Source organism: Oncorhynchus kisutch, unplaced genomic scaffold (assembly GCF_002021735.2).
Source record: "Oncorhynchus kisutch isolate 150728-3 unplaced genomic scaffold, Okis_V2 Okis06b-Okis10b_hom, whole genome shotgun sequence".
Classification (NCBI taxonomy): domain Eukaryota; kingdom Metazoa; phylum Chordata; class Actinopteri; order Salmoniformes; family Salmonidae; genus Oncorhynchus; species Oncorhynchus kisutch.
Genome location: NW_022261983.1, coordinates 152,325 through 168,409, shown reverse-complemented (window position 1 = coordinate 168,409; position 16,085 = coordinate 152,325). Strand labels below are relative to the sequence as shown.

Sequence of the window (16,085 nt, the reverse complement as noted above, 5' to 3'; positions counted from 1 at the left end):
TATATACATCATTGCATGGAATCATGTGCCCTCTGCCTTGTTAAATAGATACATGGTGCTCCATACCCATTACAGCCTGGCTAATTGAAAGCAAGGAATTTTTCAACTAACCTGTTCTTGTCGAAACTTTCTTTGTTCTGATTCGGTTAAAAGTCTATATTATAAATGTTTGTGTCCAATTGCAGGTGGTCCTCCAAAAGTGAGAGAATATTCAGAAAAATATTAATCCATGTATTGTATCAAGTGAGAAATGCCTCTTGCATGTGTGTAGATCTTTGTTTTGGTAGCACTGTGTGACGTGCTGTCATCTAAAACCTGTAGCTATAATCTAATAAATATCTGAGCACTTCAACCTGCCTTGCCTCTTGTTGAGTCTCTGTCCGTATGACTGCTAAGGTCTTTCTACAGAATACTTGAAGCTTAATTCAAATTTGCGGCAAGATAAACGAGGTGCTCATAAAAGATTTGTGCCTATCACAGGTCCTTACGTTATGTTTTAATTCAGGTGAGGAGTTTACACAATTTACAATTGGTCAAATAAAATCACAGATTCTCAAAGTTTTGGATACTGTGAAAAACCCTTGTTGCCACTCAGAATGACAAGTGTGTGCACGTCAGGGCAGTGTTTATTAAACAAAGAATGTCTGTTAACATTGCTGCTGAGCTTGAAGACAGACAGAGATAAGCCTTGACTTCTATCTCACCTGTTGACTCATGATGGTTCTCAGAGAACACACCTGAAGAGGACTGAGGGGGTTGGGGGGAATGGGTTGGGGAAGCCTTTTTTGTTTATTTCCCTTACATACAGAATATTACAAATCTGTTAATGCTGTTCTCTGTCTCAGTATGCATTTCTCTGATTGTTTTTCTTTTTTCGAGTGGTTTCTCACAGGTACAGGAAATTATTCAATGTGAAATGCAAATACTACAACTGAATGAATATAACTGAATGAATATGATTTCAATGTTATACCAGTACCTATAACTCCCTTCTGAAAAAATGATAATCTTGTAAAAAAGTTGGTCATACAAAACAGGGGTAAAACCATGCTGATGGAGCGATACTGTGGATGGACTAGACAGAACAAAGACAGAAAGAAGAAGTAGAACCTAGAAATAAGTAAAATAGTGCGTCATTGCTCACTGTTTTGCCTGTGCTGTCAATTTGTCTTGTAAAGCTGGGCATGCTCTGTTGCATCTGATGATCTCTATGTAAATACAGCACACTGACAAGACAAATGGAAAATAAAGAAACCAAGAACAAAAACACGTTTTTCAACTCCCTGTGTTCATGTGAATAGGATTTGAGAAAGTAAATCGCAGCTGTCTTTGTGCAAACCTGGTTTTATTTGTAAATGTATTTTCTACCATTATCTGCAGTCCTCTCTCAACATGCTTTCAGGGGTTCAGGGCGGTTCATTTGAGAGATGAGGGAGGCCAAAGCAAAGATTCTATGTAAAGCCCACTTATGTCAATTCTCTGAGTCTTCATTTGTATACTAGTCTATAATGTTTTTGTTTATTTGCTTCTTGATATTTCTGTAATAGTATAGTATTCCCTTCCTTATTCTGAATTTCCAATAATTGCAACAAAAAAAATGTAGTTAGATGAGCATTTCCCAGTCCAGGGGCCTCATTTATCAAAGGTGCATGCACACAAAAAGACTCTAAACCTAAGGTGCATTCAGTTCACTTGAACGTTTGCTAAATTGCGGAACAGTTTGTACTGAACGACACATTTACCCAAAACTTTCTTTCTTGTATGTTATTGAACAGGCTTTGAGGTACTTTTGCTCCCGTTTGGTGGGTGTGGCGAGGTGTGGCTTGAAACAAGGAGTGACCTATTTAAAGGGCATTGGGCATGCTGCGTTCCCCAATCCACAACCCAACTCCACATAGTTTTTCAACTGGTCGTTTAGTACAGCACCGTTTCTGTTCAATTAAACATTCCAGAATGTAAAGACTTACTGAATGTAAAGACTTACATAATCATATTGCAGGACGTCTCTCCTTTACTGACATGACTGACTTATTCCCACGACACAACAAATATTAGCCTACCATTTATCCATCACTCATTTAATAGCCAAACTTCCTTGAAAATAAATAGCTAGACAGGTAGCCTATTTAAAATATTTGACAGCTTAGGCTACAGTAGGCCAATTGCAGTGCAATTGGAGCACAACATCATAGCCTATTTAAATGTGGAGCCAATACCAAGGGAGGAGATAGAAACACAATAATCTATTGATAAACAAAATAATCCGGGCTGCTCAAATTAGTATGATATGTTACGTTTGGCATGGTAGGTATTAATTTGTGGATGTCCATCATATTTTACTCATTACAATTCGTATGATATGTTACGAACTACAATTTGTATGATATGTTGCGAATTACAATTTGTTGTGGCTAATGATAGCTAGATGGCTAGGTGGCTAATGCTAATATTAGCTAGGTGGTTAACTTTAGCTAGGCTATGGGTTAGGGGTTTAGGTTAGTGTTAAGGTTAGGGTTAAGGTTAAGGATTAGGTTAAAGGGTTAAGGTTAGGGTTAAGGTTAAGGGTTAGGTTAAAGGGTTAAGGTTAGGGGAAGGGGAAGGGTTAGCTAACATGCAAATAGTTGCAAAGTTGCTAAAAAAGTAGTATGCAGTTGCAAAGTTGCTAATTAACTAAAATGCCAAATGGTGTTTGTGATGAGATTCGAACACGCACCTTTGTGTTGTTAGACAATCACGTTAATTCAAACACGCAACCTTTGTGTTGTTAGACAATCACGTTAATTCAAACACGCATCCTTTGGGTTGTTAGACAATCGCGTTATACACCCATCCATCCATCCATCCACCCCAACCAACCACCCCCCTTTAGTTTTGCCTTAAGTAACCTTCTGTCTTATGTAACCACACCACACCAAACGTAACATATTATATTCATTGAGTATCCCCGATTTTTTACTATGTTATGTCTAGTCTATGAGACCAGGTTGAAATATTGTACAACAATTCGTATTTTCCGTAGAAGTTTGCTGTAGCATTGTTCAAATAGACAATCAAACTTGCAAAATGTGCTGCCAGTGTTTGGCACTTGCTATAAGCGCCATGCATTTTTTGTTAGAAAAGGTCACTGCAAAAGATAAAAACATTACACCAACTACTTTAGATAAATGTCATCTAATTTGCCATTGCATTATCTTTTAGAAACTTTTATAGCATCTTCAACATCTCCAAATCATACAGCAAATGAGGGTGTTTTTGTACCATAAAAGGTGAACGGAGTGTGTTTTCCAGAGTTGTAACACTCCTTCACAAGTGCACAAATATAGTATGACTGTAATTTATCAATGAAAATGTGTATATATTGCCCGATACAGTTTGATAAATAAAAATAATTTGTTGGTAAATAACGAGTCTTGGCAAATATGCAGCAGGGTAGAATCACAGCAGCCTACTGTAGATGGTCTCTCAACAGTTGTCAACCAGATGTTTTCAATCATTAATCGTCACCAAGGATTTAAAGTAATTGTACTGTGAAAATCTCACTTTTAAAAGTCAATTTCTGTTAACTTGTACGCAAATAATGTTGACCCGTTATACTCGTACGCATTAATTGGAGAAAAAAAAACACTTCAAAAATCACACCTCAAACTTTTATCTCAAACAATGTTTAAAATATGCTTGCTATTTCCTCACAGAGGATGATGTCATCTAACTGCAATAATTATACTTTTTAGAAGGAATTGTAATGAATTATAGGTCATATTTCGTAGATAACTGGAAACAATGGACAGTTGTTTTAATAATAGGATATTCTTTGGTTTCGCGGCACGAGCCTATGGCACCTATCTACTAAGAACTAAGTGCTGTTTGAATTTGTTTTCCGGCCGACCATTATTCTTGACGGAACGGTTGGCGGAAAGCAGCAAGACTTGTCATGTGTTAGTGCTATTTTAGATCCTTAGTACGTCCCTACCGAAATAAAGGAAAAGGTTTATGGTTAGGTTGGGTAGGGACGTCCAAAGGATACCAGATAGTACTAACCCAAGACAAATATTTAACTAAGGACTGCATGAGTAACGTTAGCTACCAGATATTAAGTGCTAGATACATACTAATATGAAATGTTATCCATGACTTACGTTTGATTACCTATAAAGCAACATATTTTTGTTTCGCACATTTTGAAGAGGTAGGTTGACTGGGTCAATATATTTCTTGAGTGTCTTAGCCTACTGGTAACTAGCTACAGACTAACGTACAGTAAGTAGTAACTTAGCTCTATCAGAGGAAGAGGCGAAGCCTTTCATATCCAAAATCTATGGTTCTATAGCTAACGTTAGTACATAAATGACCACAAACAACTGCCTTATGATGAGTAATTTCTGCATATGCTGAGACCGAAGTCAGTTAAGCATGTCCTATAGTGTTCTATCTTGCTATGAACTGATGTCGTTATACTTCAACAGGTGATCACTTACAGGTGACTGCTTGACTAAGAATAGGGGCATACTGCCTCTGTATACAGTCGACCATGGCGTCATTGGTAAGTCTTGGGTGTATGGTTTACTTATAGGGTCTACATGACGGTATCAGTCTATTGCTCAACACATTTGCTTCATCTGTTGCTTGCTTATCTCATTGTCAGGCTTGCTGGGCATTAATATGGAGATTCTCCCCCCTTTACTGCTATAGCAGCCTCCACTGTTCTGGGAAAGCTTTCCACTAGATGTTGGAACATTGCTGCAGGGATTTGCTTCCATTCTGAATTAAGCCACAAAAACATTAGTGAGGTCGGGCATTGATGTTGGGCATTTAGGCCTAGCTCTCAGTTGTCATTCCAATTAATCCAAAAGGTGTTCCTTGGGGTTGAGGTCAGGGCTCTGTGCAGGCCAGTCAAGTTCTTCCACCGATCTCGGCAAACTATTTCTGTATGGACCTTGCTTTGTACACGGGGGCATTGTCATGCAGAAACAGGAAAGGGCGTTCCCCAAACTGTTGCCACAAAGTTTGAAGCACAGAATTGTCTAGAATGTCAATGTCTGCTGTAGCGTTAAGATTTCCTTTACCGAAACTAAGGAGCCTGAACATGAAAAACAGCCCCGGACCATTATTCCTCCTCCACCAAACTTTACAGTCTGCACTATGCATTGGGGCAGGTAGTGTTCTCCTGGCATCCGCCAAACTCAGATTCGTCTTTTAGACTGCCAGATGGTGAAACATGATTCATCACTCCAGAGAACGCATTTCCAACTGCTCCAGAGTCCAATGGAGGCAAGCTTCACATCACTTTAGCCGACGCTTGGCATTGTGATCTTAGGCTTATGTGCGGCTGCTCGGCCATGGAAACCCATTACATGAAGCTCCTGACAAACAGTTCTTGTACTACGTTGCTTCCAGAAGCAGTTTGGAACTCGGTAGTGAGTGTTGCAACCAAGGACAGACGATTTATACGAGCTTCAGCACTCGGCGGTCCCGTTCTGTGAGCTTGTGTGGCCTACCACTGCGCGGCTGATCCGTTGTTGCTCCTAAATGTTTCCACTTCACAATAACAGCAGTTAAGAGTTGACCGGGGCAGCTCTAACGGCAGACATTTAATGAACTGACTAGTTGGAAAGGTGGCATCCTTTTGAAGGATTTGAAAATCACTGAGCTCCTCACTAAGGGCAGTCTACTGCCAATGTTTGTCTATTGAGATTGCATGTCTGTGTGCTCAATTTATATACACCTGCCAGCAACGAGTGTGGCTGAAATAGCCGAATCCACTAATTTGAAGGGGTGTCCACTTACTTTTGTATATGTAGTGTAGCAAACTGTGTGTTTTTTTTTACAGGGTGGCAGCAGTTCCTCTTCTACAGAGTACATAGTCCGGGTCCCCAAGTAAGTACTATCCAAGGCATACAGCCATTGGGGGGGGGGGGGGGGGGGGGGTAATGTAACAAAATGTGGAAAAAGTCGAGAGGTCTGAATACTTTCCGAATGCACTGTACATGATGTGGTATCTACATGAATCATGATATAGCTTACACCACTTACCTGTGTGTGTGTGTAGGAACACCAGTAAGAAGTACAGCATCATGGCCTTTAACTCTGGGGACAAAGTAAACTGCTCCTCCTGGACCCAGGTATGCAGGCCAACTCTCTGGGAAACTCCCTCTCATTACAACTTTCCTCAATAGGCTACTAGAACACTCAATGATTCTCTCTCCCTGTCTGTCTCTCCTTTGTTCTCTCTCCCTCCCTGTCTCTTCCTCCCTCCCTGTCTCTTCCTCCCTCCCCGTCTCTCTCTCCCTCCCGTCTCTCTCTCCCTCCCTCCCGTCTCTCTCTCCCTCCCTCCCCGTCTCTCTCTCCCTCCCCGTCTCTCTCTCTCCCTCCCCGTCTCTCTCTCTCCCTCCTGTCTCTCTCTCCTCCCTCCCCGTCTCTCTCCCCCATTCCCGTCTCTCTCTCCTCCCTCCCCGTCTCTCTCTCCTCCCTCCCCGTCTCTCTCCCCCCTTCCCGTCTCTCTCTCTCCCTCCCCGTCTCTCTCTCTCTCTCCCTCCCCGTCTCTCTCTCTCCCTCCCCGTCTCTCTCTCTCCCTCCCCGTCTCTCTCTCTCCCTCCCCGTCTCTCTCTCTCCTCCCTCCCGTCTCTCTCTCCCTCCCCGTCTCTCTCTCTCCCTCCCCGTCTCTCTCTCTCCTCCCTCCCCGTCTCTCTCTCTCCTCCCTCCCCGTCTCTCTCTCCCTCCCCCCTGTCTCTCTCCTCCCTCCCCGTCTCTCTCTCCTCCCTCCCCGTCTCTCTCCTCCCTCCCCGTCTCTCTCCTCCCTCCCCGTCTCTCTCGCTCTCCCCCCCGTCTCTCTCGCTCTCCCCCCCGTCTCTCTCGCTCTCCCCCCCGTCTCTCTCGCTCTACCCCCCCGTCTCTCTCTCCCTCCCTCCCGTCTCTCTCTCGCTCCCTCCCTCCCGTCTCTCTCTCTCCCTCCCTCCCGTGTCTCTCTCTCCCTCCCTCCCGTGTCTCTCTCTCTCCCTCCCTCCCGTCTCTCTCTCTCTCCCTCCCTCCCGTCTCTCTCTCTCTCCCTCCCTCCCGTCTCTCTCTCTCTCCCTCCCCGTCTCTCTCCCCGTCTCTCTCTCTCTCTCCCCGTCTCTCTCTCTCTCTCCCCGTCTCTCTCTCTCTCTCCCCGTCTCTCTCCCCCCTCCCGTCTCTCTCCCCCCTCCCGTCTCTCTCCCCCCTCCCCGTCTCTCTCTACCTCCCCGTCTCTCTCTCGCTCTCCCTCCCCGTCTCTCTCTCGCTCTACCTTCCTCTCCTCTCCTTCTATTATTTATATTACCTTCTACACTTCATCTCCCTACTCCGCTCCCGTTGTCCCATCCGTCTCACGCTCTGTCTTCTCTCCTCCCTCCTTTACCCCTCCCCCCAGGCTCGTATGGAGCGGGACATGAGTAACAGGAGGATGTATGGTGTGGAGGAGACTGAGGAGGGGGCGGCAGGCAGTGAGTTTGGGAAGAAGCAGAGGGAGGAGTCACGCAGGAAGAAGTTTGGAATCGTCACCAGGGAGTTCAAGGTGGAGGACCAACCCTGGATCCTCAAGGTCAACGGCAAGGCAGGGAAGAGGTGAGGCAGACAAACACACACACAATGGCAAAGCAGGGAGGAGGTAGGCTACACACAGGCCTTGAGCTTACCTTTACTTAGCTCTTGTTCTCTCACAAATACTTACCAAGCCATCCTTTGTCTTTCTGTCGATCCGAGGGCAAGGAGGAACTCCCATATAGCCTGAACTATCCTTTTATATCAACATGTTTCTCTCTGTTTCAGGTTCAAGGGTACGAAGAAAGGGGGCATAACAGAGAATGCTTCCTACTACATCTTTACCCAGTGTCCCGACGGGGCCTTTGAGGCCTTCCCCGTCAACGGTTGGTACAACTTCGTGCCCCAGGCCAAACACCGCACGCTGACCGCCGAGGAGGCAGAGGAGGAGTGGGGCAGGTGAGGAAAGGGGAGAGAGACAGGAGAAGGGGAAATACTGAGGGAAAGAATAAAGATAGGGGGTGCAAATTCACCGCCCAGGTAAAAACACTAGGGGGTAGATGTGGGGGAACGTAGTGGGGTACACACATACTCCCCCCCCCCCCCCCCTCTCAGGAGGAACAAGGTGGTGAACCACTTCAGCATCATGCTCCAGAGGCGCCTGCGGGAGCAGGAGAGAGGGCCGGACGATGACGACGAGGAAGGCGAGAAGGGGGGGAAGAAGAAAAAGAAGAAGGGAGGAAGAGGAGGGGACCTGCGCATCCATGACCTGGAGGATGACCTGGAGCTGAGCAGTGATGAGAGCGACAGCAGCGGAGGAGAAGGTGAGGAGAGAAGAGAGCTGAGCAGTGATGAGAGAGACAGCAGTGGAGGAGAAGGTGAGGAGAGAAGAGAGCTGAGCAGTGATGAGAGCGACAGCAGTGGAGGAGAAGGTGAGGAGAGAAGAGAGCTGAGCAGTGATGAGAGAGACAGCAGTGGAGGAGAAGGTGAGGAGAGCAGAGAGCTGAGCAGTGATGAGAGCGACAGCAGTGGAGGAGAAGGTGAGGAGAAAAGAGAGCTGAGCAGTGATGAGAGAGACAGCAGTGAAGGAGAAGGTGAGAAGAGATGGACGAAGGTGAGGAGAGAGGAGAGCTAAGGAGTGACGAGCAAAAGTGGCGTGCGAGAAGGTTTGGGCTTTTTTCCGATTCATCTTTCCTCGATTCGTTGCATCCTCTCGTCTTGACCTTCTCCAATACAGTTGAGAACGAGGCGAGGAGATGGGATGTGAGGAGTCGCAGAAAGATCAACTGAGATGGAGTAGAGGAAAGTGACAGCAGCTTCTGTGGAGAGAAGGATGGAAGAGAGGATGGGAGGGAGGGAGGGAGCGAGGATGGGAGGGAGGGATGGAGGGAGGGAGGATGGATGGAGGGAGGGAGGGAGGGAGGGAGGGAGGGAGGGAGGGAGGGAGGGAGGAGAGAAGGATGGAAGAGAGGATGGGAGGGAGGATGAATGGATGGAGGGAGGATGAATGGAGGGAGGGAGGGAGGAGAGAAGGATGGATGGAGGGAGGGAGGATGGATGGAGGGAGGAGAGAAGGATGGAGGGAGGATGGATGGAGGGAGGAGAGAAGGATGGAGGGAGGGAGGAGAGAAGGATGAAAGGGAGGTGAGAGGGATGGAGGGAGGGAGGGAGGGAGGGAGGGAGGGAGGGAGGGAGGGAGGATGGATGGAGGGAGGAGAGAAGGATGGAGGGAGGATGAATGGAGGGAGGGAGGGAGGAGAGAAGGATGGAGGGAGGGAGGATGGATGGAGGGAGGAGAGAAGGATGGAGGGAGGATGGATGGAGGGAGGAGAGAAGGATGGAGGGAGGGAGGAGAGAAGGATGAAAGGGAGGTGAGAGGGAGGGAGGGAGGGAGGGAGGGAGGGAGGGAGGGAGGGAGGGAGAGCCCAGTAATGATGAGAATGAAAGCAGAGTAGAAAGGGGCATGGGAGTCATTCAACCTCAAAAAGCACAAGAAAGGTTTTGGACACCCACCAATCAGATTGATCTGAAATGGTATCTGCAGTTAGAAGCACATCAGATTAGCATTGAACGTTATTTTTCTGAAAGACAATTAGAACTCAAATTGAAAGCTTGTTGATTGCACCCAAATTGGCCATTTAAATTGATAGGATTTATATAATATTCAATAAATATAGTTCCCAACATCCGATATGGACCAAACTTCTTCTTAACAATGATTAAGACGTGAGGAATCCAAACAAATGGTGAAAATCACCACAGACCCCTTAGTTGTCTGGACTTCACAGAGATACACACACACAAGAAATGAACACATTTTTTAATATTAATATTTTACATTATAATTTGGGTAAACAACATGTAGGCTACAGCAAAGTGTTTCTGATATATTGCGATATGATATCGATATTTAACAGGAAAAAATGCAACCGATATCAACGTGGATAATCCATGTCGGTGCTCATCACTAGTATACAGTGTGTATGAACCACGTGTCTGTTAGCTGAAGACGCATCTCAATGTCCAACAAATAAGTACATTTTACATGTTCAACTGTTGAATTGTTAGAAGGTGCATCTCTCTTTACGTTCCCTCTCTTTTCTCTCCCCCTCTTCCTCTCAGATGGAGACAGCAAGCCCAAGAAGAAAGAGGGGGATGTGAAGGGGAAGGGGAAGAAGAAGAAGAAGAAGAGGGGCAGTGACAGCGAGGCTAATGAGGACAGTGACGATGGAGATTTTGAGGGCCTGGAAGTCGACTACATGTCAGATGAGAGCAGGTGACACACACACACAGACACACAGACTCAAAGATAAACATACAGATACACACACACACACACACACACACAGTCTCACAGATACACACACAGACTCACAGATACACACACACACACACAGACTCACAGATACACACACACACACACAGACTCGCAGATAAACATACAGATACACACAGACACACACACACAGTCTCACAGATACACACACAGTCTCACAGATACACACACAGTCTCACAGATACACACACAGTCTCACAGATACACACACACACACACAGTCTCACAGATACACACACACACACACACACACACACAGTCTCACAGATACACACACAGACTCACAGATACACACACACACACAGACTCGCAGATAAACATACAGATACACACAGACACATACACACAGTCTCACAGATACACACACAGTCTCACAGATACACACACAGACTCGCAGATAAACATACAGATACACACAGACACATACAGTGCATCCGACCCTTTGACTTTTCCCACATTTTGTTATGTTACAGCCTTATTCTAAAATTGATTAAATACATTTCTAAAATCCTTAACAGTCTACAGACAATACCCTATAACCCTATAAAGGTTTTTAAAGAAATGTTTGCAAAATTATTAAATATGAAAACTGAAATACTTAGTATTCAGACCCTTTGCTATGAAATTCTAAATTGAGCTCAGGTGCATCCTGTTTCCATTTATCATTCTTTTAACCTTTTATTTAAAACCAGGCCAGTCAGTTAAGAAAAAATTCTTATTTACAATGAAGGCCTACTCCGGCCAAACCCGGACGACGCTGAGCCAATTGTGCGCCGCCCTATGGGACTCCCAATCATGGCCGGTTGTGATACAGCCTGGAATCGAATCAGGGTCTGTAGTAATGTGTCTAGCATACAGATGCAGTGCCTTAGACCGGTGTGCCACTCAGGGGCCTCTCAAGCTCAGGTTGGATGGGGAGCGTTGCTTCACAGACGTTTTCAGGTCTCCAGAGATGTTCATCCTTGAGGTGTTTCTACAACTTGATTGGAGGCCACCTGAGGGAAATTCAATTGATTGGACATGATTTGGAAAGGCACACACCTGTCTATATAAGGTCTCACAGTGCATGTCAGAGCAAAAACTAAGCCATGAGGTTGAAGGAATTGTCCGTAGAGGATTGTGTGGAGGCATAGATCTGGGGAAGGGTACCAAAACTGTTTCCCAAGAACATTTATGCAGCATTGAATGTTCCTAAGAACACAGTGACCTCCATCATTCTTAAATGGAAGAAGTTTGGAACCACCAAGACTCTTCCTAGAGCTGGACGCCCTGCCAAACTGAGCGGACCTAGGTCAGGGAGTTGACTACGAACTCGATGGTCACTCTGAAAGAGCTTTTGAGTTCCTCTGTGGAGTTTGCTAAAAGGCACCTAAAGGAATCCCAGACCATGATAAACAATATTCTCTGGTCTGGTGAAACCAAAATTGAACTCTTTAAATGCCAAGCGTCACATCTGGAGGAAACCTGGCATCATCCCTACGGTGAAGCATGGTGGTGGCAGCAGCATGCGGTGGGGGATGTTTTTCAGCGGCAGAGACTGGGAGACTAGTCTGTATCGAGGGAAAGAGGACCTGAGCACAGAGAGATCCTTGATGAAAACCTGCTCCAGAGCACTCAGGACCTCACTGGTGCGACGGTCCAACTTCCAACAGGACAACGACCCTAAGCACACAGCGAAGACAATGCAGGAGTGGCTTCAGGACAAGTCTCTGAATGTCCTTGAGTGGCCCAGCCAGAGCCCGGACGTGAACCTGATCGAACATCTCTGGAGAGACCTGCAAATAGCTGTGAAGCGACTCTCCGCATCTAACCTGACAGAGCTTGAGAGGATCTGCAGAGAAGAATGGGAAACTCCTCAAATACAAGTGTTGTAGCATCAGACCCAAGAAGACTTGAGGCTGTAATCGCTGCCAAAGGTGCTTCAACAAAGGACTGAGTGAAGGGTCTGAATACTTTCAGAATGCACTGTACTTCTATTGACAGCTGTATGGTCACACACCAGAGACACTTGTAGAGCCATACACACACTTCCTGCAACCTCATTTATTTTCTCACATCTGTTTCTCTTTCATCCCTTCCTCGCTCTCTCGCTCCTTACTCCCTTGTTCCTGCAGTTCAGAGGAAGAGGTCGGCGAAGAGAAGGCCAAGTCCAATAAAGAGGCCGTTCCCAAAGGTCAGAGGGCACCCCCATGGAAACAATACGTGTTCATGTGTGTGAATTCTAAGAACTTTAACTCTGTTCACAGGAATCGACGAGGCATCGGAGAGTGAGGAAGAGAGCGAGGAGGAGAAACAGAACGAGGAAGAGGGGAAAGAGGAAGAGGAGGAAGAGGAAGGGAAGAAGACCCCAGTCCAGACGAAGAAGAAGAGAGGTAGCAGTTTTTCTTCTTTAGAATCTTTACTGATCAGGTATCACAGGGAAGTGGCAAGACTTGAACCCACAGAAATATACTGTGTTTTTGTTGAAGGGGGCTATGATGTGATAATGTTGTGTGTTTTTGTTGAAGGGGGCTATGATGTGATAATGTTGTGTGTTTTTGTTGAAGGGGGCTATGATGTGACAATGTTGTGTGTTTTTGTTGAAGGGGGCTATGATGTGACAATGTTGTGTGTTTTTGTTGAAGCGGGCTATGATGTGATAATGTTGTGTGTTTTTGTTGAAGGGGGCTGTGATGTGACAATGTTGTGTGTTTTTGTTGAAGGGGGCTGTGATGTGACAATGTTGTGTGTTTTTGTTGAAGGGGGCTGTGATGTGATAATGTTGTGTGTTTTTGCTGAAGGGGGCTATGATGTGATAATGTTGTGTGTTTTTGTTGAAGGGGGCTATGATGTTATAATGTTGTGTTTTTTTGAAGGGGGCTGTGATGTGATAATGTTGTGTGTTTTTGTTGAAGGGGGCTGTGATGTGACAAGGTTGTGTGTTTTTGTTGAAGGGGGCTGTGATGTGACAAGGTTGTGTGTTTTTGTTGAAGGGGGCTGTGATGTGATAAAGTTGTGTGTTTTTGTTGAAGGGGGCTATGATGTGATAATGTTGTGTGTTTTTGTTGAAGGGGGCTATGATGTGATAATGTTGTGTGTTTTTGTTGAAGGGGGCTGTGATGTGACAATGTTGTGTGTTTTTGTTGAAGGGGGCTGTGATGTGATAATGTTGTGTGTTTTTGCTGAAGGGGGCTATGATGTGATAATGTTGTGTGTTTTTGTTGAAGGGGGCTATGATGTGATAATGTTGTGTTTTTTTGAAGGGGGCTGTGATGTGATAATGTTGTGTGTTTTTGTTGAAGGGGGCTGTGATGTGATAATGTTGTGTGTTTTTGTTGAAGGGGGCTGTGATGTGATAATGTTGTGTGTTTTTGTTGAAGGGGGCTATGATGTGATAATGTTGTGTTTTTTTTTAAGGGGGCTATGATGTGATAATGTTGTGTGTTTTTGTTGAAGGGGGCTGTGATGTGACAATGTTGTGTGTTTTTGTTGAAGGGGGCTATGATGTGATAATGTTGTGTTTTTTTTTAAGGGGGCTATGATGTGATAATGTTGTGTGTTTTTGTTGAAGGGGGCTGTGATGTGATAATGTTGTGTGTTTTTGTTGAAGGGGGCTATGATGTGATAATGTTGTGTGTGTGTTTCAGACAGCAGCGGTGAGTCGGACACTTCGGAGGACAGCGACATCGATGGAGAGGCAGCCTCCGCTCTCTTCATGGTGGTGTGTGTGTGTGAGAGTGTTAAGTTTGTGTGTGGTCCCTTTTGTAGTGCCACTGTTCAATGTCAACCCCATTTCCCTGTCTTTCTTGCAGAGATGGAGTTTTGATATCGTGTTCTTGATCTGGGTTGCGGTGCCCAAGATCTGGGGCTTTTCTAAAAGTCTTGAACAAGACTCTGGTAGTTGATGAACCTGATACCATATTTTGTAGTTTCTATGTGGCACAAAAGGGGTGACACAATACACAATTTCCAGGGTATCTTGCTTCCCTAGTGTGGCAGCAGTGTGGGCCCAAAAACAGGCCTTTTTAACCCTTTGATGTGGTTGGTGTTGGTCTGACTCTCTATCTTGGTATTCCACATTTCAACTGGTGTTGGTGTGATAATGGTCTGCAAACACTGGGTCTTTCTTGGTCTGGGTCCTGAGAGGTTGAGAGTGGCTCTCGTGGACAATGCTCTTGACTACCACTCTTAACGTTCCCCATTTCCTCACTACCCCCCCAGAAGAAGCGTACTCCTCCTAAGCGCGGTGGTGGGCGTGGCTCTGGAGGCAGCTCCAGGACTGGCAGTCGCCCTGGAACACCGTCCATAGACTCCGCCTCCACCTCCAACACACTCCGAGCCGCCGCTAGCAAACTGGAGCAAGGTACAAAAACACACGCATGCACTCACACACATATTCACAGGTGGGAAATAGATGTTATATTTGTAATGTTTTCATTTATATTGACATTTTCACAGGATCTGAAAGTCTTATTTTGTATGTGGTACCTTAAGGCTTTGTGTGACCTCAGCACTGCATGCTAACTCTTCTTTAACGTCCGTCACCCTGCTCCCTCCCCTCACAGGTAAGAGACAGGTGGTGGGTGGTAGCTCTGAGTCTCCAGCTGCCAAGAGGCTGAAGATGGAGTCCAGCAGTACGGCTGTCACCACCCAGAGTCCTGCCCCCTCAGGGAAGAGCACGCCACAGCCCCCCTCAGGCAAATCAACCCCCAGTTCCAGGTATATTCCTCTTCAATCTCTCCTGTTTGTTCACTTTTCTCACCCTTACCCTCTCTAGCTCACACACACTCTCGTTCTGTCTCTCTCCCTCTTTTCTCTGTCCTCTCCCACACGCACGGCCTTTCTTCTTATTCTCTCCCCCCTTCCACCACACACCCTCTCCCTGGTGTTTTGTCCCACTCTCCATCCTGCCTCTCCACAGTGATGTTCAGCTGACGGAGGAGGCGGTGCGTCGCTACCTGATCCGGAAGCCCATGACCACCAAGGACCTGCTGAAGAAGTTCCAGACCAAGAGGACTGGCCTGAGCAGCGAGCAGACGGTCAACGTCCTGGCCCAGATCCTCAAACGCCTCAACCCCGAGAGGAAGAACGTCAACGACAAGATGCACTTCTACCTCACAGAGTAAACCGGGCTCGTGTTCATTAGGGCAAGTTCCTCTTTCAGTCCCTTTGGTGCCTAATGAACACGACCTAGGGAGGGAGGAGGAGATGAATAGGAGAGGAAGAGGATGAGAGCAACGTCCTCATTGATTGATCAGCGTAAGGAGGAGAAGGATAGAACAGGGTCCTTGGAAGAGAGTGGAATAAGGTAGAAAGAAAAGTGTTACGCAACTGATTTGAGATGCGGTGTGTAAACTAGCCTCAATGTCTGTCTCTAGAAATGGTTTGAAGTCAACTGTACCTGTGGCAGTCCTTTCAGGTTAAACAACTTACTCTTACAAGATGTAGGTTTATCAATGAATTACGCAGATGTGAAGGTATCAACGAAAACATTCCGTGTAGATCTTCCCTGCTGACTCATCTCCCACCACAACCCACTGGATTCAACAAGACAAGTGTGGGTTATTTTGTACGATTTGCCGTATCTCCCCAGGCCTCTATTTCTCATTTTAGAATTGTCTTTTTTGTTTATTTTCATTTGTAATAAAAACCCTGCTGTTGCCGTGGCTGGTCTCCTTGTCATGTTTCTGGTTGGTTTACATAATTAGAAGCAGAACACTGGACAATGATGTCATACATCTTAAGGCTTTTCAATGAAGACACACTAATATTCTTT

General features: G+C 45.8%; 1 protein-coding gene across 5 annotated transcripts in view; it reads left to right on the top strand.

Annotated features, from left to right (window-relative positions):
• Positions 1–3,999: 3,999 nt before the first annotated feature.
• LOC109893603 (general transcription factor IIF subunit 1-like) overlaps positions 4,000–16,085 on the top strand; it is a 28,260-nt gene continuing 16,174 nt past the window's right edge. Inside the window, exons 1-14 of one of the 5 annotated variants that reach the window (XM_031814048.1) lie at positions 4,000–4,186; positions 4,464–4,540; positions 5,828–5,874; positions 6,047–6,119; positions 7,385–7,578; positions 7,783–7,953; positions 8,110–8,318; positions 10,117–10,270; positions 12,445–12,503; positions 12,577–12,702; positions 13,957–14,027; positions 14,534–14,672; positions 14,875–15,028; positions 15,231–15,975. In XM_031814048.1, coding sequence (XP_031669908.1) covers positions 4,529–4,540; positions 5,828–5,874; positions 6,047–6,119; positions 7,385–7,578; positions 7,783–7,953; positions 8,110–8,318; positions 10,117–10,270; positions 12,445–12,503; positions 12,577–12,702; positions 13,957–14,027; positions 14,534–14,672; positions 14,875–15,028; positions 15,231–15,435 — 1,614 coding nt within the window. In that variant the 5' untranslated portion in view covers positions 4,000–4,186; positions 4,464–4,528 and the 3' untranslated portion in view covers positions 15,436–15,975. Of the gene's footprint in view, positions 4,187–4,463; positions 4,541–5,827; positions 5,875–6,046; positions 6,120–7,384; positions 7,579–7,782; positions 7,954–8,109; positions 8,319–10,116; positions 10,271–12,444; positions 12,504–12,576; positions 12,703–13,956; positions 14,031–14,530; positions 14,673–14,874; positions 15,029–15,230; positions 15,976–16,085 lie in introns of those variants that run through there. The other 4 variants (XM_031814045.1, XM_031814046.1, XM_031814044.1 and 1 more) reach the window with 4 other exon arrangements.